The sequence below is a fragment of the Gadus macrocephalus genome, chromosome 22, assembly GCF_031168955.1.
Source record: "Gadus macrocephalus chromosome 22, ASM3116895v1".
NCBI classification, from domain to species: Eukaryota; Metazoa; Chordata; class Actinopteri; order Gadiformes; family Gadidae; genus Gadus; species Gadus macrocephalus.
Genome location: NC_082403.1, coordinates 1,069,522 through 1,092,275, shown reverse-complemented (window position 1 = coordinate 1,092,275; position 22,754 = coordinate 1,069,522). Strand labels below are relative to the sequence as shown.

The 22,754-nt window shown below is 50.8% G+C and overlaps 2 protein-coding genes across 2 annotated transcripts; both read left to right on the top strand.

Moving 5' to 3' along the window:
• The first annotated feature begins 92 nt into the window (after positions 1 to 92).
• On the top strand, positions 93 to 4,962 carry psmb9a (proteasome 20S subunit beta 9a). The gene is made up of 6 exons (XM_060044027.1): positions 93 to 273; positions 364 to 431; positions 634 to 765; positions 1,245 to 1,374; positions 3,325 to 3,466; positions 4,816 to 4,962. The coding sequence occupies exons 1-6, from the start codon at positions 223 to 225 to the stop codon at positions 4,941 to 4,943; spliced, it is 651 nt and encodes a 216-aa protein (XP_059900010.1). The 5' UTR covers positions 93 to 222; the 3' UTR covers positions 4,944 to 4,962.
• A 1,316-nt stretch (positions 4,963 to 6,278) lies between these two features.
• tap2a (transporter associated with antigen processing, subunit type a) lies at positions 6,279 to 21,236 on the top strand. Its single transcript, XM_060043828.1, has 11 exons — positions 6,279 to 6,982; positions 8,384 to 8,498; positions 9,091 to 9,221; positions 9,811 to 10,016; positions 10,587 to 10,784; positions 13,414 to 13,542; positions 13,942 to 14,127; positions 16,098 to 16,271; positions 19,383 to 19,542; positions 19,617 to 19,750; positions 20,412 to 21,236. The coding sequence occupies exons 1-11, from the start codon at positions 6,472 to 6,474 to the stop codon at positions 20,595 to 20,597; spliced, it is 2,130 nt and encodes a 709-aa protein (XP_059899811.1). The 5' UTR covers positions 6,279 to 6,471; the 3' UTR covers positions 20,598 to 21,236.
• Positions 21,237 to 22,754: the final 1,518 nt, after the last annotated feature.

Genomic DNA, 22,754 nt, shown 5'->3' with positions numbered 1-22,754 from the left:
CCGTGTGAGAATCCCCTCTAGACCAGCCCACTACTAGATAGGATCGAACCTGGAGGAGGAAATGGTCTGACTGGTGCGGACCTTCCGGCGCGCGGGTTAGATCTTGCTCCGGGGGCGCGCGGCGAACGACGCGGTTTCACTTTCACTTTGACGCGCGGAACCATCGCGCGTTCCCTTCGACAAAGCAGCTTTCCTACTCAGGGAACAGCCGTACCAGCCAGCATGTTGGAGGAACAGGGCCCGGAATGGATGTCCGAGGAGGTCAAGACAGGGGTAGGTCGTTAGGAGCCGGCGCGCTGTTTGTTTGTACACCGGGTTTCCCTGACCCTGGAGGAACGACATGTTTTTCTGTTTTTCCTCCAGACCACTATCATCGCCGTGGAGTTCGACGGAGGAGTCGTGCTGGGGTCCGATTCTCGGGTTTCTGCAGGGTAGGTGCCTGCGTGCTACGTGTGTGTATGTATGTGTGTGTGCGTGTGTAAGAGTTTATGGGAGCATGTATGTGTGAGTGTATGTGAGTATGTGTATGTGTGTGTGTGTGTGTGTGTGTGTGTGTGTGTGTGTGTGTGTGTGTGTGTGTGTGTGTGTGCGCGTGCTCCGTCCAGCCGGCCTACAGCTGCCCTTCCCCCTCAGGGCCTCGGTGGTGAACCGCGTGATGAACAAACTGTCGCCGCTGCACGACCGCATCTACTGCGCGCTGTCGGGCTCCGCCGCCGACGCGCAGACCATCGCCGAGGCCGTGAACTACCAGCTGGACGTGCACAGGTGAGACGCGCGACGCAGGGGTGAGACAGATGACGCGCGGGTGAGACAGGTGAAGCCAACCTTCGTTCAGGGGTTCACTTCGGACGGATCAATTTACGCATCTCATTACGTCTCTCTTTCTTCATATTGACGTTGAAACAAGATGCACGTGTTCCTGCGTGCCTGCATGTGTGCATGTGTGTGTGTGTGTGTACCTGTGTGTGTGTGTGTGTGTGTGTGTGTGTGTGTGTGTGTTTGTGCCTGTATACCTGTACCTGTGTGTGTGTGTGTGTGTGTGTGTGTGTGTGTGTGTGTGTGTGTGTGTGTGTGTGCCTGTATACCTGTACCTGTGTGTGTGTGTGTGTGTGTGTGTGTGTGTGTGTGTGTGTGTGTGTGTGTTTGTGCCTGTATACCTGTACCTGTGTGTGTGTGTGTGTGTGTGTGTGTGTGTGTGTGTGTGTGTGTGTGTGTGTGTGTGTGTGTGTGTGTGTGTGTGTCAGCATGGAGCTGGGTGAGGACCCCCTGGTGTGCTCAGCTGCCACCCTGGTGAAGAACATCTCGTACCAGTACAAGGAGGAGCTGTCGGCCCACCTGATCGTGGGGGGCTGGGACCGCAGGGGGGGGGGCCAGGTACCGCCCTCACACACTACACACACACACACACACACACATTATATACAGTACACACACACACATAGACACACACACACACACACACATTATATACAGTACACACACACACATAGACACACACACACATAGACACACACACACACATATATTATATACAGTACACACACACACATAGACACACACACACACATGTATTATATACAGTATACACACACACATAGACACACACACACACATGTATTATATACAGTATACACACACACATAGACACACACACACACATGTATTATATACAGTATACACACACACATAAACACGCACACATATATATTATATACAGTACACACACACACATAGAGACACACACTTATATATTATATACAGTATACACGCACACATAAACACACACACATATATATTATATACAGTATACACACATCCAGATAAATACACACATATATTATATACAGTATACACACATATATATTATATACCTAATAAACACATCCCCATAGATACACACATATATATATATATTATACAGTATACACACATCCACATAAATACACACATATATATATTAGTGCTGTCAGTTTAACGGCGCCAATTTTTTTATCGCGCGATTAACGCTCTTTTGGCTTGGAAAACGTTGTTTTTTCACCTGCTGTCTAGCAATAACTAGTCGCGTTAGAAAAACTACAACTCCATACCGGAACTAGCAACACCAGAAACAAAACAACAAGCACGCCGCACAAACTCGTTGGGGCAAGCAAGGATACGGAGCGGGTGAATAACTCCTTAAAAGTGTGTGTGTGTGTGTGTGTGTTTGTGTGTCACTCTGTTCGAGCCTGCATGAGAGTTCAACGTTGTCATTAGCTGTTCCGTCTTTCTGACCAATCGTAGTTCAAGGCCCACCTGGGCTGTACCACCTCGGGAGGGGCCGCTCAGTTACTCGCCTCTAGACCAAACCGACTTGGTTGCGACGTTGACAGTTTGTGAGTGCTGTGTTGAGTGAGTGAGAGGTTCGGCGCGCAGCTCAGGCTGCCGGACGGCGCTGCAAGGAACTTTTATAAACGCAATATTGTTATCCCGCAGTAATCAGCCCGACAGCCCCGAAACCTTAATGGCCCACCGGGAATACTCCCGACTCTCCCGATTACCAATCCGCCACCGTGTGTGTGTGTGTGTGTGTGTGTGTGTGTGTGTGTGTGTGTGTGTGTGTGTGTGTGTGTGTGTGTGTGTGTGGGCGTTGTTCGATAGCCTGGTAATGTGTTTAGGCCTACGTACGGTAGGAATATTCATAGGCTACTGGTTTAAATAATAAATGTTAAATAATAAAATTTCCCATTTTTGGTGAGCAAGAGTTTTGTTCGAAAGTTCAGTGATTGAAACAAATAAAAGCCTGGGCTATTGAAGTTTTACGGTAGGCCTACCACTGTCATGCACCTACCCGATGTCAAGTGGACCGGGTTGACTTCACTGCGGGTCTCTCTGCTTATATCCATCAAATATATATTTATTACTGTCCTTCTCAACACTCTCTGATCTCACTAAAAGGCTAGCAGCACGAAATAAAGGGATATCTAGAATAGAAAGAAATGTGCGATTAATCGCGAGTTAACTGTGACATTAATGCTATTAATCGCGATTAAATATTTTAATCGCCTGACAGCACTAATATATATATATATAATATACATTATACACGTATCCAGATAAATACACACATTTACACATTATACACACATCCAGATTGATACACACATAATATATCCGCATATATATGACATATATGTGTGTATATATATATAATATATAAATAGATACATACATATATTTATGCACATATGTTATAGATATATTAATTATAGAACATAATACATACTGATATTCCTAATATTACCATGTACTGACCCCTGCCCTCTGACCCCTGCCCTCTGACCCCAGGTGTATGCGACCCTGAGCGGGCTGCTGACCCGGCAGCCCTTCGCGCTGGGCGGCTCCGGAAGCTCCTACGTCTACGGCTACCTGGACGCAGAGTACCGGGCAGGGGCGGGGCGCACGGACACACAGCGGCTGGTGGTGGACAGTAAGACAGACAGGCAGGCAGGCAGACAGACAGACAGACAGAGAGACAGACAGGCAGGCAGACAGGCAGACAGGCAGACAGGCAGACAGACAGACAGACACACAGCGGCTGGTGGTGGACAGTAAGACAGACAGGCAGGCAGACAGACAGACAGAGAGACAGACAGACAGACAGACAGACAGAGAGACAGAGAGGCAGGCAGACAGACAGATAGACAGACAAGACAGACAGGCGGACAGACAGACAGACAGACAGACAGACAGACAGACAGACAGACAGACAGACAGACAGACAGACAGACAGACAGACAGACAGACAGACAGACAGACAGACAGACAGACAGACAGACAGACAGACAGACAGACGATTCTACCAAAACGCTATGAACTTGGATCGATGGGGCAGGTGTTATGGTAAAAACGAAATCGTAATTTTAAATCACTTTTAAGGCAAGAAGTAGCCCGACACTTCTTGGAAGTATAATAAGGGTCTTAAAATATAAAACGAGGCATTGATAGCTTTTTAAGTGTAAAGATTGTTTATTAAAAATGTTTTTTTTTTTACACACAACAACATCAGTAGTTCACCCGTCGATGCCATCTTGTCTTTAAGACTCGATATCTGTGTTGATTGGTGAACACAGAGCTTGCGTGTTGTTCACGGATGTCACAAGCTCTGCGTGACATCCGAAATAGCGATTTCGTTTTTACCATAACACATGCCCCCATCGTTCCAAGTTCAAATGCGTTTTGGTAGAAATGGCCAATAAAAGCCAATTTAAGAATACGTCTACATGCGCTTTTTTGCTCGTTATCATACTAAACATATCCCAGATCCATTTTACACCGGATATCTCCTTTAAGGAGCAGGTAGGGATTAAACAGTCCAGACAGGTCATTAAGGAGCAGGTAGGGGTTAGACAGTACAGAGACAGGTCATTAAGGAGCAGGTAGGGGTTAGACAGTAAAGAGACAGGTCATTAAGGAGCAGGTAGGGGTTAGACAGTACAGAGACAGGTCATTAAGGAGCAGGTAGGGGTTAGACAGTACAGAGACAGGTCATTAAGGAGCAGGTAGGGGTTAGACAGTACAGAGACAGGTCATTAAGGAGCAGGTAGGGGTTAGACAGTACAGAGACAGGTCATTAAGGAGCAGGTGTTAGACAGTACAGAGAGACAGGTCATTAAGGAGCAGGTAGGGGTTAGACAGTACAGAGACAGGTCATTAAGGAGCAGGTAGGGGTTAGACAGTACAGAGACAGGTCATTAAGGAGCAGGTAGGGGTCACGCCAGGTGAAGTGTGAACATTATGTCACCGTTAATGCCCTCTGTGTTGTGCGTTCTCTCCCAGCTCTCTCATTGGCTATGAGTCGGGACGGGTCCAGCGGGGGCGTGGCCTACCTGGTCACCATCGACGGGGACGGTGTGGAGGAGAAGGTGTTCCTGGGGAACGAGCTGCCCACCTTCTATGATCAATAAACCCAGAAACTAAGATTAACCCCAGCATCTCTCTGTCGTCTATCTGAAACCCAGCTGAACATGTACATTTACGTTTACATTTAGGCCATTTATCAGACGCTTTTACCCAAAGCGACTTACAATAAGTAAATTTGTCATAAGAAGTGAAACAATATAAAACTGTGTCGGGTACAGTAAAGATGTTCATAGCACCACGTGCAAGTACAACAATCGCTAGGCTAACCCACTCCCCGCGTACAGCAGTGATAGCAGCTACTGCAGATGCTACATAATTAAGCACTAGGAATAAGTACAACGTACATTACGTGCGTACAATAAGTGCGTACATTAAGTGCCAGGACGTACAACACACGTTGGTGGGCGGAAGGGACTGGATGGATGTCTAGGTCGGGGGTCACCAACCTGTTGAACCTGAGAGCTACTTCATGGGCACTGAGTCATACGAAGAGCACCCAGTCTGATACACTCTTCTGAAATAACAAATTTGCTCGGTTTGCCTTTAATTATATATAACTATTAATGATTAATGATACTCATCTATGTGAAGACATGTTAATTAATTAAGTCATGTTAATGATTTCTCAATAATTATCAACAATGACTTAAAAAAGGTGGGAAAGAGTTGTTCAAGAATGAGTAGTGCTGCTTTTCGAACAGGCCTGCGGGCGCCTCACGTGGTCCTTGCGGGCGCCCTGGGGCCCGCGGGCACGGTGTTGGTGACCCCTGGTCTAGGGGAACTCTGAACAGGCGATCGGCAGGGAGTTGTGCCTTTGCTGATGGACCGTTGCTAGCTCTTAGCGATGGCGGTTCCAGACGTCCAGCTGAGGTCGTTGAGCGGAGGGATCGAGCTGGGGTGTGTTGTTTGACCAACGCTCGGAGGTAGGCAGGGGCAGTTCCATCCAACGCCTAGTAGGCCAGTACCATCATCTTGAATCTGATGCGGGCGACTACAGGGAGACAACACACACACACACACACACATACACACACACACACACACACAGACACAGAGACACACACACAGACACAGAGACACACACACACACACACACACACACACACACACACACACACTATATCTGCAATATTAGGATCTACATTATTGTTGCACATGTGACCCAGATAGGGCTCAGGATAGGTCGGACGACAAGGTGGGAGGGGCCAACAGGACAACAAACAGCATCACTAACGACCCTGACTACACGTGAGACTCTGGGGTCTCAAAGATGTTGCGCCGCCCCAGCTGGAGTGTGATTGAACACGCCCACTAGTGATGTCACTAGGGCACGGTGAAAGGCAGGTTTTCAAACGGCTGATCACCCTCACACCTGATGGCATAACAGCCCCCCCCTTTTAATGTCCGCGCTTTAACGGAACCAAAGTGATGACGTCACCTCCCGTCGTCTCAGGATGCCGGGGCTGCATTTGGGGAATTTCTCGGAAACGTGATTGGTTCTTTTAAAGTGAAACCGAAAATAGAGGGGACTTTATAAAGACCTCGCGCAGTGAAGGAGTCAGACGCGGAGAGATGTTGGGTCTGAGTGCGCACATAGTCCGTCAGAGCCTGGCGGCGGCGGTGGCAGTGGGGGTGGCGGCGGGGGTCGACCTCTACGTGCTCACCGCGGTGGCCTCAAACACGTCCGCGGGTCTGTGGGTCGGCGCCGTGATCAGATGCGCGTGCCTGCTCACCTTGACCCAGCTCACCGCGGGGCTCAAACCCGTGCTCGTGCGCTTCGCGGTGATGCACGCTCTGATCGCCCCGGCGTTGGAGAGCGGCCGCGAGCTGCTATACGGACCTGGCGAGGCGGTGGACTGGGGGGAAGGCTGGACCTGGCTCACCTGCACCGGGGCGGCGGGGGCGGCGGCGCTGTGCTGGGAGCTGTGGGAGCGGACCACCGCGGCCAGTGGGGCCGGGGAGGAGGGGCAGGAGGAGGACAACCGGAAGTCCAGGGAGCTGTTCGTGAGGGTCCTCCGCCTGTACAGACCGGATGTTGGTCTTCTCCTGGGAGCCTTCTCCTTCCTGCTGCTCTCCGTGCTGTGTGAGTAGGCCTGCTCACTCCATTAATAATAATAAAATAATAATTAATTGACCCAAAGGTGCTTACAGTGAAGGGGGGGACCTCACTCACCACCAGCACCCACTTGGGTGATGCACGGCAGCCAATCTGCGCCAGAACGCTCAACACGCACCAGCTTGAGGTGGAGAGTGAGGGACTTAATGAGTCAGCCAATTATACAGGAGGACGATTAGGGGGCCAGACTGAATGAGCCTGGTTGGGCCAGGACACCGGGGAAACCCCTACACTTTGCGATAAGTGCCCTGGGATCTTTTATGACCTCAGTGAGTCAGGACCTCGGTTTTACGTCTCCCCTGAAGGACGGAGCAGCATTATACTGCTGTTGTACTCTGAGTAGTCCTACTCACTCCATTATACTGCTGTTGTACTCTGAGTCGGCCTACTCAGTACTCACTCCATTATACTGCTGTTGTACTCTGAGTAGGCCTACTCACTCCATTATACTGCTGTTGTACTCTGAGTCGGCCTACTCACTCCATTATACTGCTGTTGTACTCTGAGTCGGCCTACTCACTCCATTATACTGCTGTTGTACTCTGAGTCGGCCTACTCACTCCATTATACTGCTGTTGTACTCTGAGTCGGCCTACTCACTCCATTATACTGCTGTTGTACTCTGAGTAGGCCTACTCACTCCATTATACTGCTGTTGTACTCTGAGTCGGCCTACTCACTCCATTATACTGCTGTTGTACTCTGAGTAGGCCTACTCACTCCATTATTCTGCTGTTGTACTCTGAGTCGGCCTACTCACTCCATTATACTGCTGTTGTACTCTGAGTCGGCCTACTCACTCCATTATACTGCTGTTGTACTCTGAGTCGGCCTACTCACTCCATTATACTGCTGTTGTACTCTCAGTAGGCCTACTCACTCCATTATACTGCTGTTGTACTCTGAGTCGGCCTACTCACTCCATTATACTGCTGTTGTACTCTCAGTAGGCCTACTCACTCCATTATACTGCTGTTGTACTCTGAGTAGGCCTACTCACTCCATTATACTGCTGTTGTACTCTGAGTAGGCCTACTCACTCCATTATACTGCTGTTGTACTCTGAGTAGGCCTACTCACTCCATTATACTGCTGTTGTACTTGTTGTTGTTGTTGATGGGGGTTGCAGTGTTGTTGTTGTTGTTGATGGGGCTGTGTTGTTGTTGTTGTTGTTAGTGATGGGGCTGCGTGGTGTTGTTGTTGTTGATGGGGTTGTGGGTTTGTTGTTGTTGTTGTTGACGGGGTGCAGGGTTGTTGTTGTTGTTGTTGACGGGCTGCAGTATTGTTGTTGATGTGGTGCGGGGTTGTTGTTGTTGACGGGGTGCAGTGTTGTTGTTGTTGTTGATGTTGTTGTTGTTGTCCCTGCAGGTGGGATGTTGATCCCGATCTACACCGGCAGGGTGATTGACAGTCTCCGGACCGGGTACCAGGAGCGGGAGTTCCTGTCGGCCATTGTCTTCATCAGCGTGTACTCCCTGGGCAGGTAACTCCTCCCCCCCCTCCCCCACAGGTAGCTCCTCCCCCTCCCCCACTGGGCAGGTAACTCCTCCCCCCCCTCCCCCACAGGTAGCTCCTCCCCCTCCCCCACTGGGCAGGTAGCTCCTCCCCCTCCCCTGCGGCAGGTAGCTCCTCCCCCTCCCCCCCATGCAGGTAGCTCCTCCCCCTCTTCCCCCTCCCCCCCATACAGTCCTCCCCCTCTTCCCCCTCCCCCCCATGCAGGTAGCTCCTCCCCTCCCCCCCTTCTCCCCCTCCCCCCCTCCCCTGTGGGCAGGTAACTCCTCCCCCCCAGGCAGGCAGCTCCTCCACCTCCTCCCCCTCCCCCCTCCCTCACTGGGCAGGTAGCTCCTCCCCCTCTCTCACCCCTGGCAGGTACTTGATTGACAGACAAAAGCCATCATATCTTCATCACTGAGTTTAATAATAATTGTGTGTGTGTCTGTGTTTGTGTGTCTGTGTCTATATGTGTGTGTGTGTGTGTGTGGGGGGGGGTGTGTGTCTGTGCCTGCGTGTGTCTGTGTCGGTGTGCGTGTGTGTGCGTGTGTCTGTGTCGGTGTGCGTGTGTGTGTGTGTGTCAGCTCCCTCGGGGCGGGCTGTAGGGGGGGTCTCTTCATGTGTGTGATCGGGAGTTTCACACGGAGAGTGAAGCTGGCTCTGTTTGGGGCGCTGGCCAATCAGGACATTGGATTCTTCGAGAGCGTTAAAACAGGTAGCCTCCCGCCGCCAAAGCGCTAAACAACCACATAAACAACAATAATAACAATTATCACAACAACGCATTTTTATCGCATTATCGCATTACTTTTATGCGTTTTGTTGTGTTATCGTGTTTTGTCCATTCTGTTTTGTACATTCTGGTTAGCATAGTGTTAGCGTTGTTACATTCTGGTTAGCGGGATGTTAACGAGGTGTCACCGTGGTTACAGCCTCATTAGCAGGGTGTAAACTGTGTTTTAGCGTGGTGTTACCGTGGTAAAAGCCTGGTTGGCACGGTGTTAGCGTGCTGTTACCGTGGTAACAGCCTGGTTAGCACGGTGTTAGCAGGGTGTTAGCGGCTTGTTAGCGTGATGTCAGCACGGCGTTAGCGGGGTTGTTAGCGTGATGTCAGCACGGCGTTAGCGGGGTTGTTAGCGTGATGTCAGCACGGCGTTAGCGGGGTTGTTAGCGTGATGTCAGCACGGCGTTAGCGGGGTTGTTAGCGTGATGCCACTACGGCGTTAGCGGGGTGATAGCGGGGTGTTAGCGGGGTGTGACCGCGGGGACATCCTGGTCACCGTGGTGACGCGGCGTCCGTGCAGGGGAGCTGACCACCCGGCTGTCGGAGGACACCACCCGGATGGGCCGCACGGTGGCGCTGAACATCAACGTGCTGCTCCGGACGCTGATCCTCACGCTGGGCACGGTGGGGCTCATGCTCAGCCTCTCCTGGAGCCTCACCCTGCTGGTGCTGCTGGAGACGCCCGTCACCGGCCTCATCGAGCGGCTCTACCACTCCTACCACCAGGTGGGGCCCTAACTAGTCCTACCACCAGGTGGGGCCCTAACTAGTCCTACCACCAGGGAGGGGCCCTAACTAGTCCTACCACCAGGGAGGGGCCCTAACTAGTCCTACCACCAGGGAGGGCCCTAACAGTCCTACCACCAGGGGGGGGGCCCTAACTAGTCCTACCACCAGGTGGGGCCCTAACTAGTCCTACCACCAGGGGGGGGGGCCCTAACTAGTCCTACCACCAGGGGGGGGGCCCTAACAGTCCTACCACCAGGTGGGGCCCTAACTAGTCCTACCACCAGGGGGGGGGGGTCCTAACAGTCCTACCACCAGCTGGGGCCCTAACTAGTCCTACCACCAGGGAGGGCCCTAACAGTCCTACCACCAGGGAGGGGGTCCTAACAGTCCTACCACCAGGTGGGGCCCTAACAGTCCTACCACAAGGTAAGGTCCTTGCTAGTCCTACCCCTAGTCCTAGTCCTACCCCTAACCCTAACCTAGTCCTAGTCCTACCCCTAGCCCCCCCCCCCCCCCCCCCCCCTCCCAGTAGGTAGGCCTAACCCCTGATGATGTCATCGTTCCCAGAGGCTGACGGAGGAGGTGCGCGACTCGGTTGCCCGGGCCAACGCAGCGGCCAATGAGGCGGTGTCGGGGGTGTGGCTTGTGAGGAGCTTCCACGCAGAGGGCGGGGAGGCCCGTCGCTATGACGACCGGCTGATGGACACACACCGGCTGAAGACCCTCAGAGACCGCGTCCGGGCGGCCTACCTGCTGGCCCGCAGGGTGAGAGGGGGGGTGTGCGTGTGCGTGTGCGTGTGCGTGTGTGTGTGTGTGTGCGTGTGCGTGTGCGTGTGTTCAGTAGCGTACCGTGGGGTTGGAGTCAGGGCCTTCAGTAACGAACTCCACCAACGGCCAACCCCCAAACACCAACAAGACAGTTGATCTTCAGCAACAACAGCAGCACACGCACACCACTGCATTACCGCGAGCTAGAGTAATGCAGCCTCACCATCAGATCTGTCCTTGTGTCCCACGCACACCACTCTGCATTACCGCGAGCTAGAGTAATGCAGCCTCACCATCAGATCTGTCCTTGTGTCCCACGCACACCACTCTGCATTACCGCGAGCTAGAGTAATGCAGCCTCACCATCAGATCTGTCCTTGTGTCCCACGCACACCACTGCATTACCGCGAGCTAGAGTAATGCAGCCTCACCATCAGATCTGTCCTTGTGTCCCACGCACACCACTCTGCATTACCGCGAGCTAGAGTAATGCAGCCTCACCATCAGATCTGTCCTTGTGTCCCACGCACACCACTGCATTACCGCGAGCTAGAGTAATGCAGCCTCACCATCAGATCTGTCCTTGTGTCCCACGCACACCACTCTGCATTACCGCGAGCTAGAGTAATGCAGCCTCACCATCAGATCTGTCCTTGTGTCCCACGCACACCACTCTGCATTACCGCGAGCTAGAGTAATGCAGCCTCACCATCAGATCTGTCCTTGTGTCCCACGCACACCACTCTGCATTACCGCGAGCTAGAGTAATGCAGCCTCACCATCAGATCTGTCCTTGTGTCCCACGCACACCACTCTGCATTACCGCGAGCTAGAGTAATGCAGCCTCACCATCAGATCTGTCCTTGTGTCCCACGCACACCACTCTGCATTACCGCGAGCTAGAGTAATGCAGCCTCACCATCAGATCTGTCCTTGTGTCCCACGCACACCACTGCATTACCGCGAGCTAGAGTAATGCAGCCTCACCATCAGATCTGTCCTTGTGTCCCACGCACACCACTCTGCATTACCGCGAGCTAGAGTAATGCAGCCTCACCATCAGATCTGTCCTTGTGTCCCACGCACACCACTCTGCATTACCGCGAGCTAGAGTAATGCAGCCTCACCATCAGATCTGTCCTTGTGTCCCACGCACACCACTCTGCATTACCGCGAGCTAGAGTAATGCAGCCTCACCATCAGATCTGTCCTTGTGTCCCACGCACACCACTGCATTACCGCGAGCTAGAGTAATGCAGCCTCACCATCAGATCTGTCCTTGTGTCCCACGCACACCACTCTGCATTACCGCGAGCTAGAGTAATGCAGCCTCACCATCAGATCTGTCCTTGTGTCCCACGCACACCACTCTGCATTACCGCGAGCTAGAGTAATGCAGCCTCACCATCAGATCTGTCCCTCCGCAACCAGAATGCACGTCACACACATGACACAGGAACAAGTGTTCAGTTATTGTTATTTTCAACGGATTCAATAAAGGAGCCCATAGCGACAATATTACAAGTGCAACCGGTTCATTAACAAAAATGAAACACACAAGTAGGCCTTTATGCCACATATTAAGCCAGCCAGAATATTAAGCCCACAGGGGTAGCAGTGAACGGGTTTATTTCATATGCTTATTAAGCAGCATCCACACACAGCATTACCATTAAGCCGACTGCCCAAATTCCAGCAATATATTTGTGTTTCCAACCATTACAGAAAAAGCGTTATAAACTGAAGTACCACAACAACATTATGGCTCCTACACAGTGCAAAGTAAGACTCACCCATCACCCATGGCCTGATGTTTTAAAGCTGCCTTGGTGAAGCTGTTAAGACTGCTAAATCCAGCGCTGTTCCATGTCCCCTCACTGATGTTGAACAGCAAACACGGCCAGCAGAATAGCTTGTTCTGAACGGTGCAAGCCGTTCAGAACAAGCGGCTGTTATAGCGGCTGTAGTGGCACTCTGTAAAGTGCCGCACATCAAACCTTGACCGGCCTGGGTCGGCCCGTCCAGCTTCGGCGTAGGTCTTCTCTCCAAAGGATCGCCTTGAGAAAGGCAAACGAAGGAGATCAGAAACGGGATCGCTAGGTGCTGTTAAGGCGGTTGCCAGAGTAGTTCACTATCAACTCTGTCACCAACCGGCAACGATTCAAAATTCGCTGATGACGTCACCGGGGGCCAGCGCCGGCATATTGCTGGGCCCTGGGGGCGTTCTATTACTACACATCAACATTTGATGTTTTATACACGTCAGTCAAATGTATTATCCAATGGGAGGTGGCAGCTTCAGCGAAAGGCTAGCAATACTTTTAGTGCTGGCCCCGCCGGTCCATGTAACCTGGCTGGGAGGCGTTAAAAAAACGGTTTTCCTTCTGGAATTATGTTGTCAGTACTGAAAAGAATATGGAACTAAGATGAGTTCAGAAACAAATGAATGTAATTTTTGATTATATATATATATTGACCGCCCACTACTGTGAGTACTTATGTAAATATAAATACGTGTGTGTGTGTGTGTGTGTGTGTGTGTGTGTGTGTGTGTGTGTGTGTGTGTGTGTGTGTGTGTGTGTGTGTGTGTGTGTGTGTGTGTGTGTGTGTGTGTGTGTGTGTGTAGCTCTCGGGCCTCTTCATGCAGCTAGCCCTGCTGTTCTGCGGCAGAGCGGTGATCCAGAGAGGTCACATGACCATTGGGACCCTGCTCACCTTCCTCCTCTACCAGGAGGACCTGGGGAACAACATCAGGGTAGCTCCTCCTCCTCCTCCTCTCCTCCCCCCCCCTCTCCTCCTCCTCCTCCCCCTCCTCTCCCTCCTCCTCCTCCTCCTCCTCTCCTCCCTCCTCCTCCTCCTCTCCTCCCCCCCCCCTCTCCTCCTCCTCCTCCTCCTCCTCCCTCCTCCTCCTCCTCCTCCTCCTCTCCTCCCCCCCCCCTCTCCTCCTCCTCCTCCTCCCCCTCCTCTCCCTCCTCCTCCTCCCTCTCCTCCCTCCTCCTCCTCCTCCTCCTCCTCCTCTAGACCCAACACCCTGGACCTGACCAGGACCCACCAGACTAGTCTACACCAGACCAGGCTAGACTAGACTAGTCCAGACTAGACCAGAGCATGATAGACCCAGCCCGGACTAAGACCCCTTCCTTCCGTTCTCCAGACCCTGATCTTCATCTTCGGGGACATGTTGTCCTCGGTGGGGGCGTCCAAGAAGGTGTTTGAGTACCTGGACCGGACGCCCCAGTGCACTATGGGTACTCTGGCCCCGGAGCAGCTGAGGGGTCACGTGACCTTCAGCGACCTACGCTTCGCCTACCCCTCCCAGCCTGACAGCCCCGTCCTGCAGGTATCACCATCCATCACTCACCACCACCTACCACTCAACACCACCTACCACTCAACACCACCTACCACTCAACACCACCTACCACTCAACACCACCTACCACTCAACACCATCCATCACTCAACACCACCTACCACTCAACACCATCCATCACTCACCACCACCCATCACTAACCACCACCCACCACTCAACACCACCTACCACTCAACACCACCTACCACTCAACACCACCTACCACTCAACACCACCCATCACTCAACACCACCTACCACTCAACACCACCTACCACTCAACACCACCTACCACTCAACACCACCTACCACTCAACACCACCTACCACTCAACACCACCTACCACTCAACACCACCTACCACTCAACACCACCTACCACTCAACACCATCCATCACTCAACACCACCTACCACTCAACACCACCTACCACTCAACACCACCCATCACTCAACACCACCTACCACTCAACACCACCTACCACTCAACACCACCTACCACTCAACACCACCCATCACTCAACACCATCCATCACTCAACACCACCCATCACTCAACACCACCTACCACTCAACACCACCTACCACTCATCACCACCTACCACTCAACACCATCCATCACTCAACACCACCCATCACTCAACACCACCTACCACTCAACACCATCCATCACTCAACACCACCTACCACTCACCACCACCTACCACTCAACACCACCTACCACTCAACACCACCCATCACTCAACACCACCCATCACTCACCACCACCTACCACTCAACACCACCTACCACTCAACACCATCCATCACTCAACACCACCCATCACTCAACACCACCTACCACTCAACACCACCTACCACTCAACACCACCTACCACTCAACACCATCCATCACTCACCACCACCTACCACTCAACACCATCCATCACTCAACACCACCTACCACTCAACACCACCTACCACTCAACACCACCTACCACTCAACACCATCCATCAGTCAACAGTCAACACCATCCATCACTCACCACCACCTACCACTCAACACCACCTACCACTCAACACCATCCATCACTCAACACCATCCATCACTCAACACCACCTACCACTCAACACCACCTACCACTCAACACCACCCATCACTCAACACCACCCACCACTCAACACCACCTACCACTCAACACCATCCATCACTCAACACCATCCATCACTCAACACCACCTACCACTCAACACCATCCATCAGTCAACAGTCAACACCATCCATCACTCAACACCACCTACCACTCAACACCATCTATCACTATTCACCTGTCTACCACTCATCACCTGTCTACCACTCATCACCTGTCTACCACTCATCACCTGTCTACAACTCATCACCACCTACCACTCATCACCTGTCTACCACTCATCACCTGTCTACCACTCATCACCTGTCTACCACTCATCCCCTGTCTACCACTCATCCCCTGTCTACCACTCAACACCTGTCTACCACTCATCCCCTGTCTACCACTCATCACCTGTCTACCACTCATCACCTGTCTACCACTCATCACCACCTACCACTCATCCCCTGTCTACCACTCATCACCTGTCTACCACTCATCACCTGTCTACCACTCATCCCCTGTCTACCACTCAACACCTGTCTACCACTCATCCCCTGTCTACCACTCATCACCTGTCTACCACTCATCACCACCTACCACTCATCACCTGTCTACCACTCATCACCTGTCTACCACTCATCACCACCTACCACTCATCACCTGTCTACCACTCATCACCACCTACCACTCATCACCTGTCTACCACTCATCACCTGTCTACCACTCATCACCACCTACCACTCATCACCTGTCTACCACTCATCACCACCTACCACTCATCACCTGTCTACCACTCATCACCTGTCTACCACTCATCACCTGTCTACCACTCAACACCATCCATCCCCCTCAGGGCTTCAATCTGGTCCTGAAGCCCGGGACGCTGACCGCCCTGGTGGGGGTCTCCGGGGGGGGGAAGACCACCTGCGCCAGCTTGCTGCAGACCCTCTACCGGCCACAGCAGGGAGCCATCCTCCTGGACGGCCATCCCATCTGCTCCTACCAGCACCACTACCTCCACCGGAAGGTGTGTGACAGGGACGGTGTTACAGTGTCACAGTGTCACAGTGTCACAGTGTTACAGTGACGGTGTCCCAGTGTTACAGGGACGGTGTCACAGTGTCACAGTGTTACAGTGACGGTGTCACAGTGTTACAGTGTTACAGTGACGGTGTCCCAGTGTCACAGTGTGACAGTGTTACAGTGTGACAGTGTTACAGTGTGACAGTGTTAAGGCCGATTTAGGGTCGTTTTAGACGCAGAGACGTAAGCACGTAATTTACACAAGGGACTTGTTTTAGACAAGTTTTGATTTACGGTTCCTTTAAGGTTCCTTAAGGATTGCGCGTGTTGCAAGGGGATTCTCCGCCAGAACAGTAGGGGGAGCAACGAACGAATCTGTGGGCGTGGAAGTGGAAATCGCTGGCTTGTTTATATTTATGCACTTCCAGTATTTTCGACGAGAGTAGCAGTAGCTAAGTTTAGGTTAGCGGTCTTTTTCCACACTCTGAACAACCGGAAATGTGAGACTCCTGAAAGGATGTGGTTAGCTGGCCAATCACAGTCTTTGCGAGCTGCGTAGGGCCGTAGTGTTTTAGTCGCATAGTCAGGAATTTTGGGCGACGCACTTAAGCACGTAAGGGGGGATATTTTACCGCGCAAGGGGGGGTTATGTATCTTACGTGCTTACGCGTTACGTCTAAAACAGAGCATATATCGGCCTTTACAGTGTCACAGTGTCACAGTGTGACAGTGTCACAGTGTTACAGTGTTACAGTGACGGTGTTACAGTGTCACAGTGTCACAGTGTTACAGTGTTACAGTGACGGTGTTACAGTGTTACAGTGTCACAGTGTTACAGTGACGGTGATACAGTGTCACAGTGTCACAGTGACGGTGTTACAGTGTTACTAGTGGTCGAGTTATAAAAAAAAAGCCAGGGGGGATGGTGGATTTTAACTTTTAGGGACAGATCATTTGTTCTGATGACAGCGCATATGGTGGGAGACCAACGGTGTGATTATTATTATTATTAATATTATTATTATAATATATTTTTGGGGATAAAATAAGAGCGATGACTACTGTCATCGCTCTTATTTTATCCCCAAAAACGCAGCTGATCAGACGCATCACACGATTCGGAGGCATGCATCACATTTAAAGGCATATTGTACGATTTTCAGTGATATGCACTTTTTAATATGTTGTTGAAATTGGTTTATACATCCTGACAGCAATAAATAACTTATGGGCAATGAAAAAGAAGCGAAAAAAAAACGAATTCTGTATCTGCTATAAACCTGTTAAAATGCTTACCAATCGGAGACATTGTACCCGAATCTAAAGAACCAATCACAAGCCTGCGCGTTCTCTCCCCTCTGTGTACGAGCCTGAGCCGGCCTGAGCGCGTTCACGGAGGGCAAAGAAAGCGTTGTTATCATAGTAGTTCATGACAGTGGACTAGACCTAGTGAGCCTACAACGTTAACACGATGGAAGAAAAAAAACAGAAGTTACCACTGCCACCGTTACTTGCCCCGGTTCATCCTTTTAAAAAGGCAAGAAAAGGAAAGACAGAAAATGAAAAGGCAGCAACCAAAAAAAAGTTGGAGAATGCTCGAGGAAAAACGAGAATAAATATTGGATTCGCTTTTCAGCGATGGCGACAGCTGAGGGAGTTGAATGGCCTGAAAAGTGACGCAATGGTTGCCGTTGAAGTAAGCCGTAAGCAGCATTAGCGCTCGTGCACGGCTCTGTGTCGAGGGGTTGGGGCAGGGAGTCCTGAAGGGTGGGGGAGGAGTTAAACGGAACTCCGAAGAGAAGCTAATTTCAAATCATGCTAGCTCTCTCACATCGTACAGTATAGCTTTATGGATTTTAAAAACTGATTCTTATTCTTTTTTTTCAAAAATGCATTCGGCAGAGAAGGGAGACTAGCGTTGCTCACGGGTTGGAATGAAAGGGAGAAAAGGGGACAGAGTTGACAGCTTCATGCTACCAGTGTCTGTCTCGTACGGCGTGGAATGAGAGCTCGTGAAGGCACTATTGCGCAAGTACGCCTGCGTGCTTGCGCAATAGCATGCTGCCCGAGAATGAAGTATCGCTGTCAAATCTGTCCCTGGGAAAAGTAACGTTGCGCTAGGGTTGCCGCGGTATGCGGTATTACCGGTGTTACCGGTGTTGAGGACAACAACGATTACTCGGTGTTGCACACCAGCAACACAGTTTTTTATTTATTTTTTTCCAGTAATAAAAAAAAATGTCAGTAGAAATTAATAATAGAATTATAAGAAAATAAAAATTTAATAACAATAATAATTTTTAGATATAATAGTAGGCCTAGATAGGCTACCTAATAAACTGTTGGAACACACAAGACCGGTAACCATAGCAACACCGGTAAACAAACCCCGCGAAGCCCAATCCCTACGAGTGCTCCTCGCGCTACGAGGCGCACAGAGCTTTTGGCCCGTGATATTATCTATAAAATTATCTTATACTATATAGAACGTTATAAGACGCTGCCAGACGCCGTCACCGAGTGAGGGGAGAGTTGACGGAGAAGATGGCGGTTGACCTAGTTTCAAAGTTTATACCGTTTATATTCGGTGATAACGGAGTTGACACAAGTGTATTACTCGGTGTGAAAATGTCCACACCGCTGCACCGAATTGAAAAAGGTAACCGCTATAATGAAATAGCGGTAATATTTCCACATTAATTGATAAGATAACGGGATGGGAAGGGGGGATGGCTGTTTCAGAAGGGGGATGATTTTGATCATTTTAATTCCAAAGGGGGATGCCATCCCCCCTCATCCCCCCTCAACTCGAGTGCTGAGTGTTAGTGTTACAGTGACAGTGTTACAGTGTCACAGTGTCACAGTGTTACAGTGTTACAGTGTCACAGTGTCACAGTGTCACAGTGTTACAGTGACGGTGTCACAGTGTTACAGTGTCACAGTGTCACAGTGTTACAGTGTTACAGTGTCACAGTGTCACAGTGTCACAGTGTTACAGTGACGGTGTCACAGTGTCACAGTGTTACAGTGTCACAGTGTTACAGTGACGGTGTTACAGTGACAGTGTTCCAATGTTACAGTGCCGGCGGTGCCCTTCTCTCCCCCTGTGCTGCAGGTGTCTGTGGTCACCCAGGAGCCAGTGATTTTCTCCAGGTCCATCCGAGACAACATTGCGTACGGTCTTCCTGACTGTTCCCTGGACGACGTCCAGCAAGCGGCCAAAAAGGCCAACGCCCACAACTTCATCAGCCAATTGGAGAAAGGCTACGACACAGGTAGTTTTGACGGGACCAGCAGGTGTTGGGGAGAGGCCCTCAGACCACAGACTAACCCCCTGGTTGTACCACAGAGGTGGGCGAGAGAGGAGGACTGTCCAAGAGCGAGAAGCAGAGGGTTGCCATAGCGAGGGCCCTGGTCCGAAGGCCGCAGGTGCTGATCCTGGACGAGTTCACCAGCTCCCTGGACGCCGACAGCGAGGTCAAGGTACCGAGATCTAAACCGGCTCCATCTGAACTGGCTCCGTCTAAACTGGCTTTGTCTAGACTGGCTCCATCTGAACTGGCTCCATCTGAACTGGCTCCATCTAAACTGGCTCCAACTAAACTGGCTCCATCTAAACCGTCTCCATCTAAATTGGCTCCATCTAAATTGGCTTGGTCTAAAATGCCTTTGTCTAAACTGGCTAAAGTGTTTAAACCTAAACAGGATTAATATAAACTGCTTAAATATAAACTGGCTAAATCTAAGATGGTTAAATCTAAACTTGCTGAATCCAAGTCGTAGCTCACATTGTCATAAAAGTTTCCCATTTTCTCTAATTAGATTTGTAAACATTAAGCCATCTTCCTCACATGAATGTCACATTTAAATGTACATACCTTATAATTGTAATCTAGATTACATTTCAAACCACATTAAATAACATTTTAGGAAACATTACCTTTCAATGGCAATAGTGAGGTTACATCCAGAGTTTTCAATAAATGAATAGTTCATCGCTTTGGACTTGAAATTAAAGGAGCATTATAGTAACATTATGACTGTACTGAATTGAGTATTAAGAACAGTATTTTTGTACGGTGACGATAACATACCTTAGACACCAGCCAGCAGCCCGGGTGGTGACATCACCGTCTGTCCCCAGGTCCTCCAGGCTCTGAGCTCTGGCTCCGCCCCCACCCGGCTGGTCATCGCCCATAGGCTGAAGACGGTGGAGGAGGCCGACCACATCGCTGTGATTGGCCAGGGCCGGGTGCTGGAGCAGGGCAGCCACCGGGAGCTGATGGAGGCCAGGGGGTCGTACTACCAACTCTGGGAAAAACTCTTCTAGGGGACGGGGACGGGGCTCGTTGCCACGGTGACCGGCCCCGGGGGCGGCGCCATGTGTCCCGCCGGGAGGTGACATCACTAGCAGCGGAGGAGACATTTGAAGCCGGGGGCCCCGCCCCCCCCGGTGGTCTGCCACTGGGCCTCACCCCTAACCCCTACATCCTGACCTCTAGGTGACCTCTGGTGACCTCTGGGTGACCTCTGGGTGACCTCTGAAGTACGTCTGCTTCATGTTTCAGTTATACAGAGCGTTACTGTACGCTCACACCAAAAGCTGTAAAAGATGCAAAATCGCAGAATAGCTCGAAGCGCAACGCTGTCCAAAGTATTTATAGCGCACTCATCGCGTGAACTATTTGAACCTTTTATCTTGCTCCTCAATACATTCCGATTGGTTGTCGGGTCATTTACAGATAAATTGCTGATGGCTGTTTGCATAAAGTTGAGCTGTTTCCAACTCTCATTTACAGCTATCGCTCAAGCGCTTTATCGCTCACGTCTAATAAAAGGTCAGCGGGTGTTTATCACTCTGAGCGCTACGTAGCTTTTGGTGTGAACTGACAGTTAGAACGGAGGAGTGTTGCATCATGGGTGTTTGGGGGGTGGTGACCTCTGATGTGAATAAAGGTCGTCTAAAGCGCGCGCACGCGCGCGCGTGCGTGTGTGTGTGTGTGTGTGTGGCAGAGTGAGGAGCGCGTCAGGAGACCGAGGAGGGGGGAGGGAGGGTGGGGGTCCCATTGTCTCCGTGTCTCCGTCGTGACGTTCACAGCCGAGGCCCGAACCTTCACCAAATATCCTGCTTCCCCATTGGCCAGTTCGGGATCAGATGCTGCTCGCAGCTTATGATCAGGGGTCAGAGGTCATTTGCTCCAGGAGGCCTACACGGTGGCATTGGGGATCGGACCCAGAACCTCGCCTCACCGGTACCCTTTGCCGTTTTATTCAAACCATATCTGCTCGAGATTCACCGCTTTTCCATTTTGAGTCACCACTATATGGTTTTTATTATATTAATCTGTAAATGTTTCCAATTTAAGACGTGAAATTATTTTGAATTAAAATATGAATCTGAAACCATTGATATCGTCTTCCTGATTCCTGACTGGTCAGATTGGTTTGGCTGGCTGGGTCACATGGTTTGGCTGGCTGGGTCACATGGTTGGCTGGCTGGGTCACATGGTTGGCTGGCTGGGTCACATGGTGTGAAAGGTGAGCTCCTGTTCATGTGTTAGATGGGTGTCAGTTGGACACTACCTCTGCAGTCAGTGTTTCCGACACAACGACAAGACTGGTGCACCACCATTGTCTAATTTTGGCCGCCATGGTTTCAATATTAAACACAAAAGAGGACAAACAACACATCTGTGTTTCTTTGTTTGGGTTGAACCCAGCAGTCTGTATGAAAGGTTGTATCAGCATTTAACAACAGCGACAAGAAACCCGGGAGGGCGGGGTGAGCGGGCTCTGTGTGTTTGGGATCTCGCTTCCAACACCAACAGAAGAGACGTCACCCAGCATCGCTGATGCAACCTTTAAGGCCAGCTGTGTGTGTAACAGTGTGTGTTTAAGTGTGTGTATGTGTGTGAGGTGTGTGTGTGTGTGGGGGGGGGGGGGGGGGGTAGGAAAGTGAGAGAATATTTGGTTTGCACAGAATCGATGAATTTAATGGTATTAAAAATAATAAAATAGTAGTATAAAGGCTCAGTACTGTGTTTCAGTCATTTATTAAATGCTTTCTGAAAACTCCTCAACCCCGTTTAGTATGACCCTTTACTTTGCGTCATCAACATTCATATCAGTACCAGCAGTTTGTAGGTCATCTCTCAGTAATTGACGTCATATTTTGGTTTTCAAAATTCATCAGATTGATGCGTTTCAATTAAATCTATTCAAATGTGTTCCCTGGGGTGGGGGCATGCCCCCGGACCCCCCCCTACAGGATGGCGGGCCCCCCCACTATAGTCCCCAAACATCCTGGTGGGAACACTGTTTGCAGTGCATTATGGGTATTGGGCGCTTCCCTTCATAGGGGAAAGCATTCGTACAAAATGGCGACACGCTCACAGTGCTTTGCGTAGGGAGGAAGTGAAGCAGGCCCCACCAAAGAGGGAGGAGAGGAAAAAGAGGAACGGCCAACACCGGCGGCCATCTTACGGTG

Coding starts and splice junctions, on each gene's coding strand:
- psmb9a (XM_060044027.1), top strand. CDS start 223: ATGTTGGAGGAACAGGGCCCGGAATGGATGTCCGAGGAGGTCAAGACA. Junction 432..633: donor GATTCTCGGGTTTCTGCAGG/GTAGGTGCCTGC, acceptor CTTCCCCCTCAG/GGCCTCGGTGGTGAACCGCG. Junction 766..1,244: donor TACCAGCTGGACGTGCACAG/GTGAGACGCGCG, acceptor TGTGTGTGTCAG/CATGGAGCTGGGTGAGGACC.
- tap2a (XM_060043828.1), top strand. CDS start 6,472: ATGTTGGGTCTGAGTGCGCACATAGTCCGTCAGAGCCTGGCGGCGGCG. Junction 13,543..13,941: donor ACCTGGGGAACAACATCAGG/GTAGCTCCTCCT, acceptor TCCGTTCTCCAG/ACCCTGATCTTCATCTTCGG. Junction 19,543..19,616: donor GGAGAAAGGCTACGACACAG/GTAGTTTTGACG, acceptor GTTGTACCACAG/AGGTGGGCGAGAGAGGAGGA.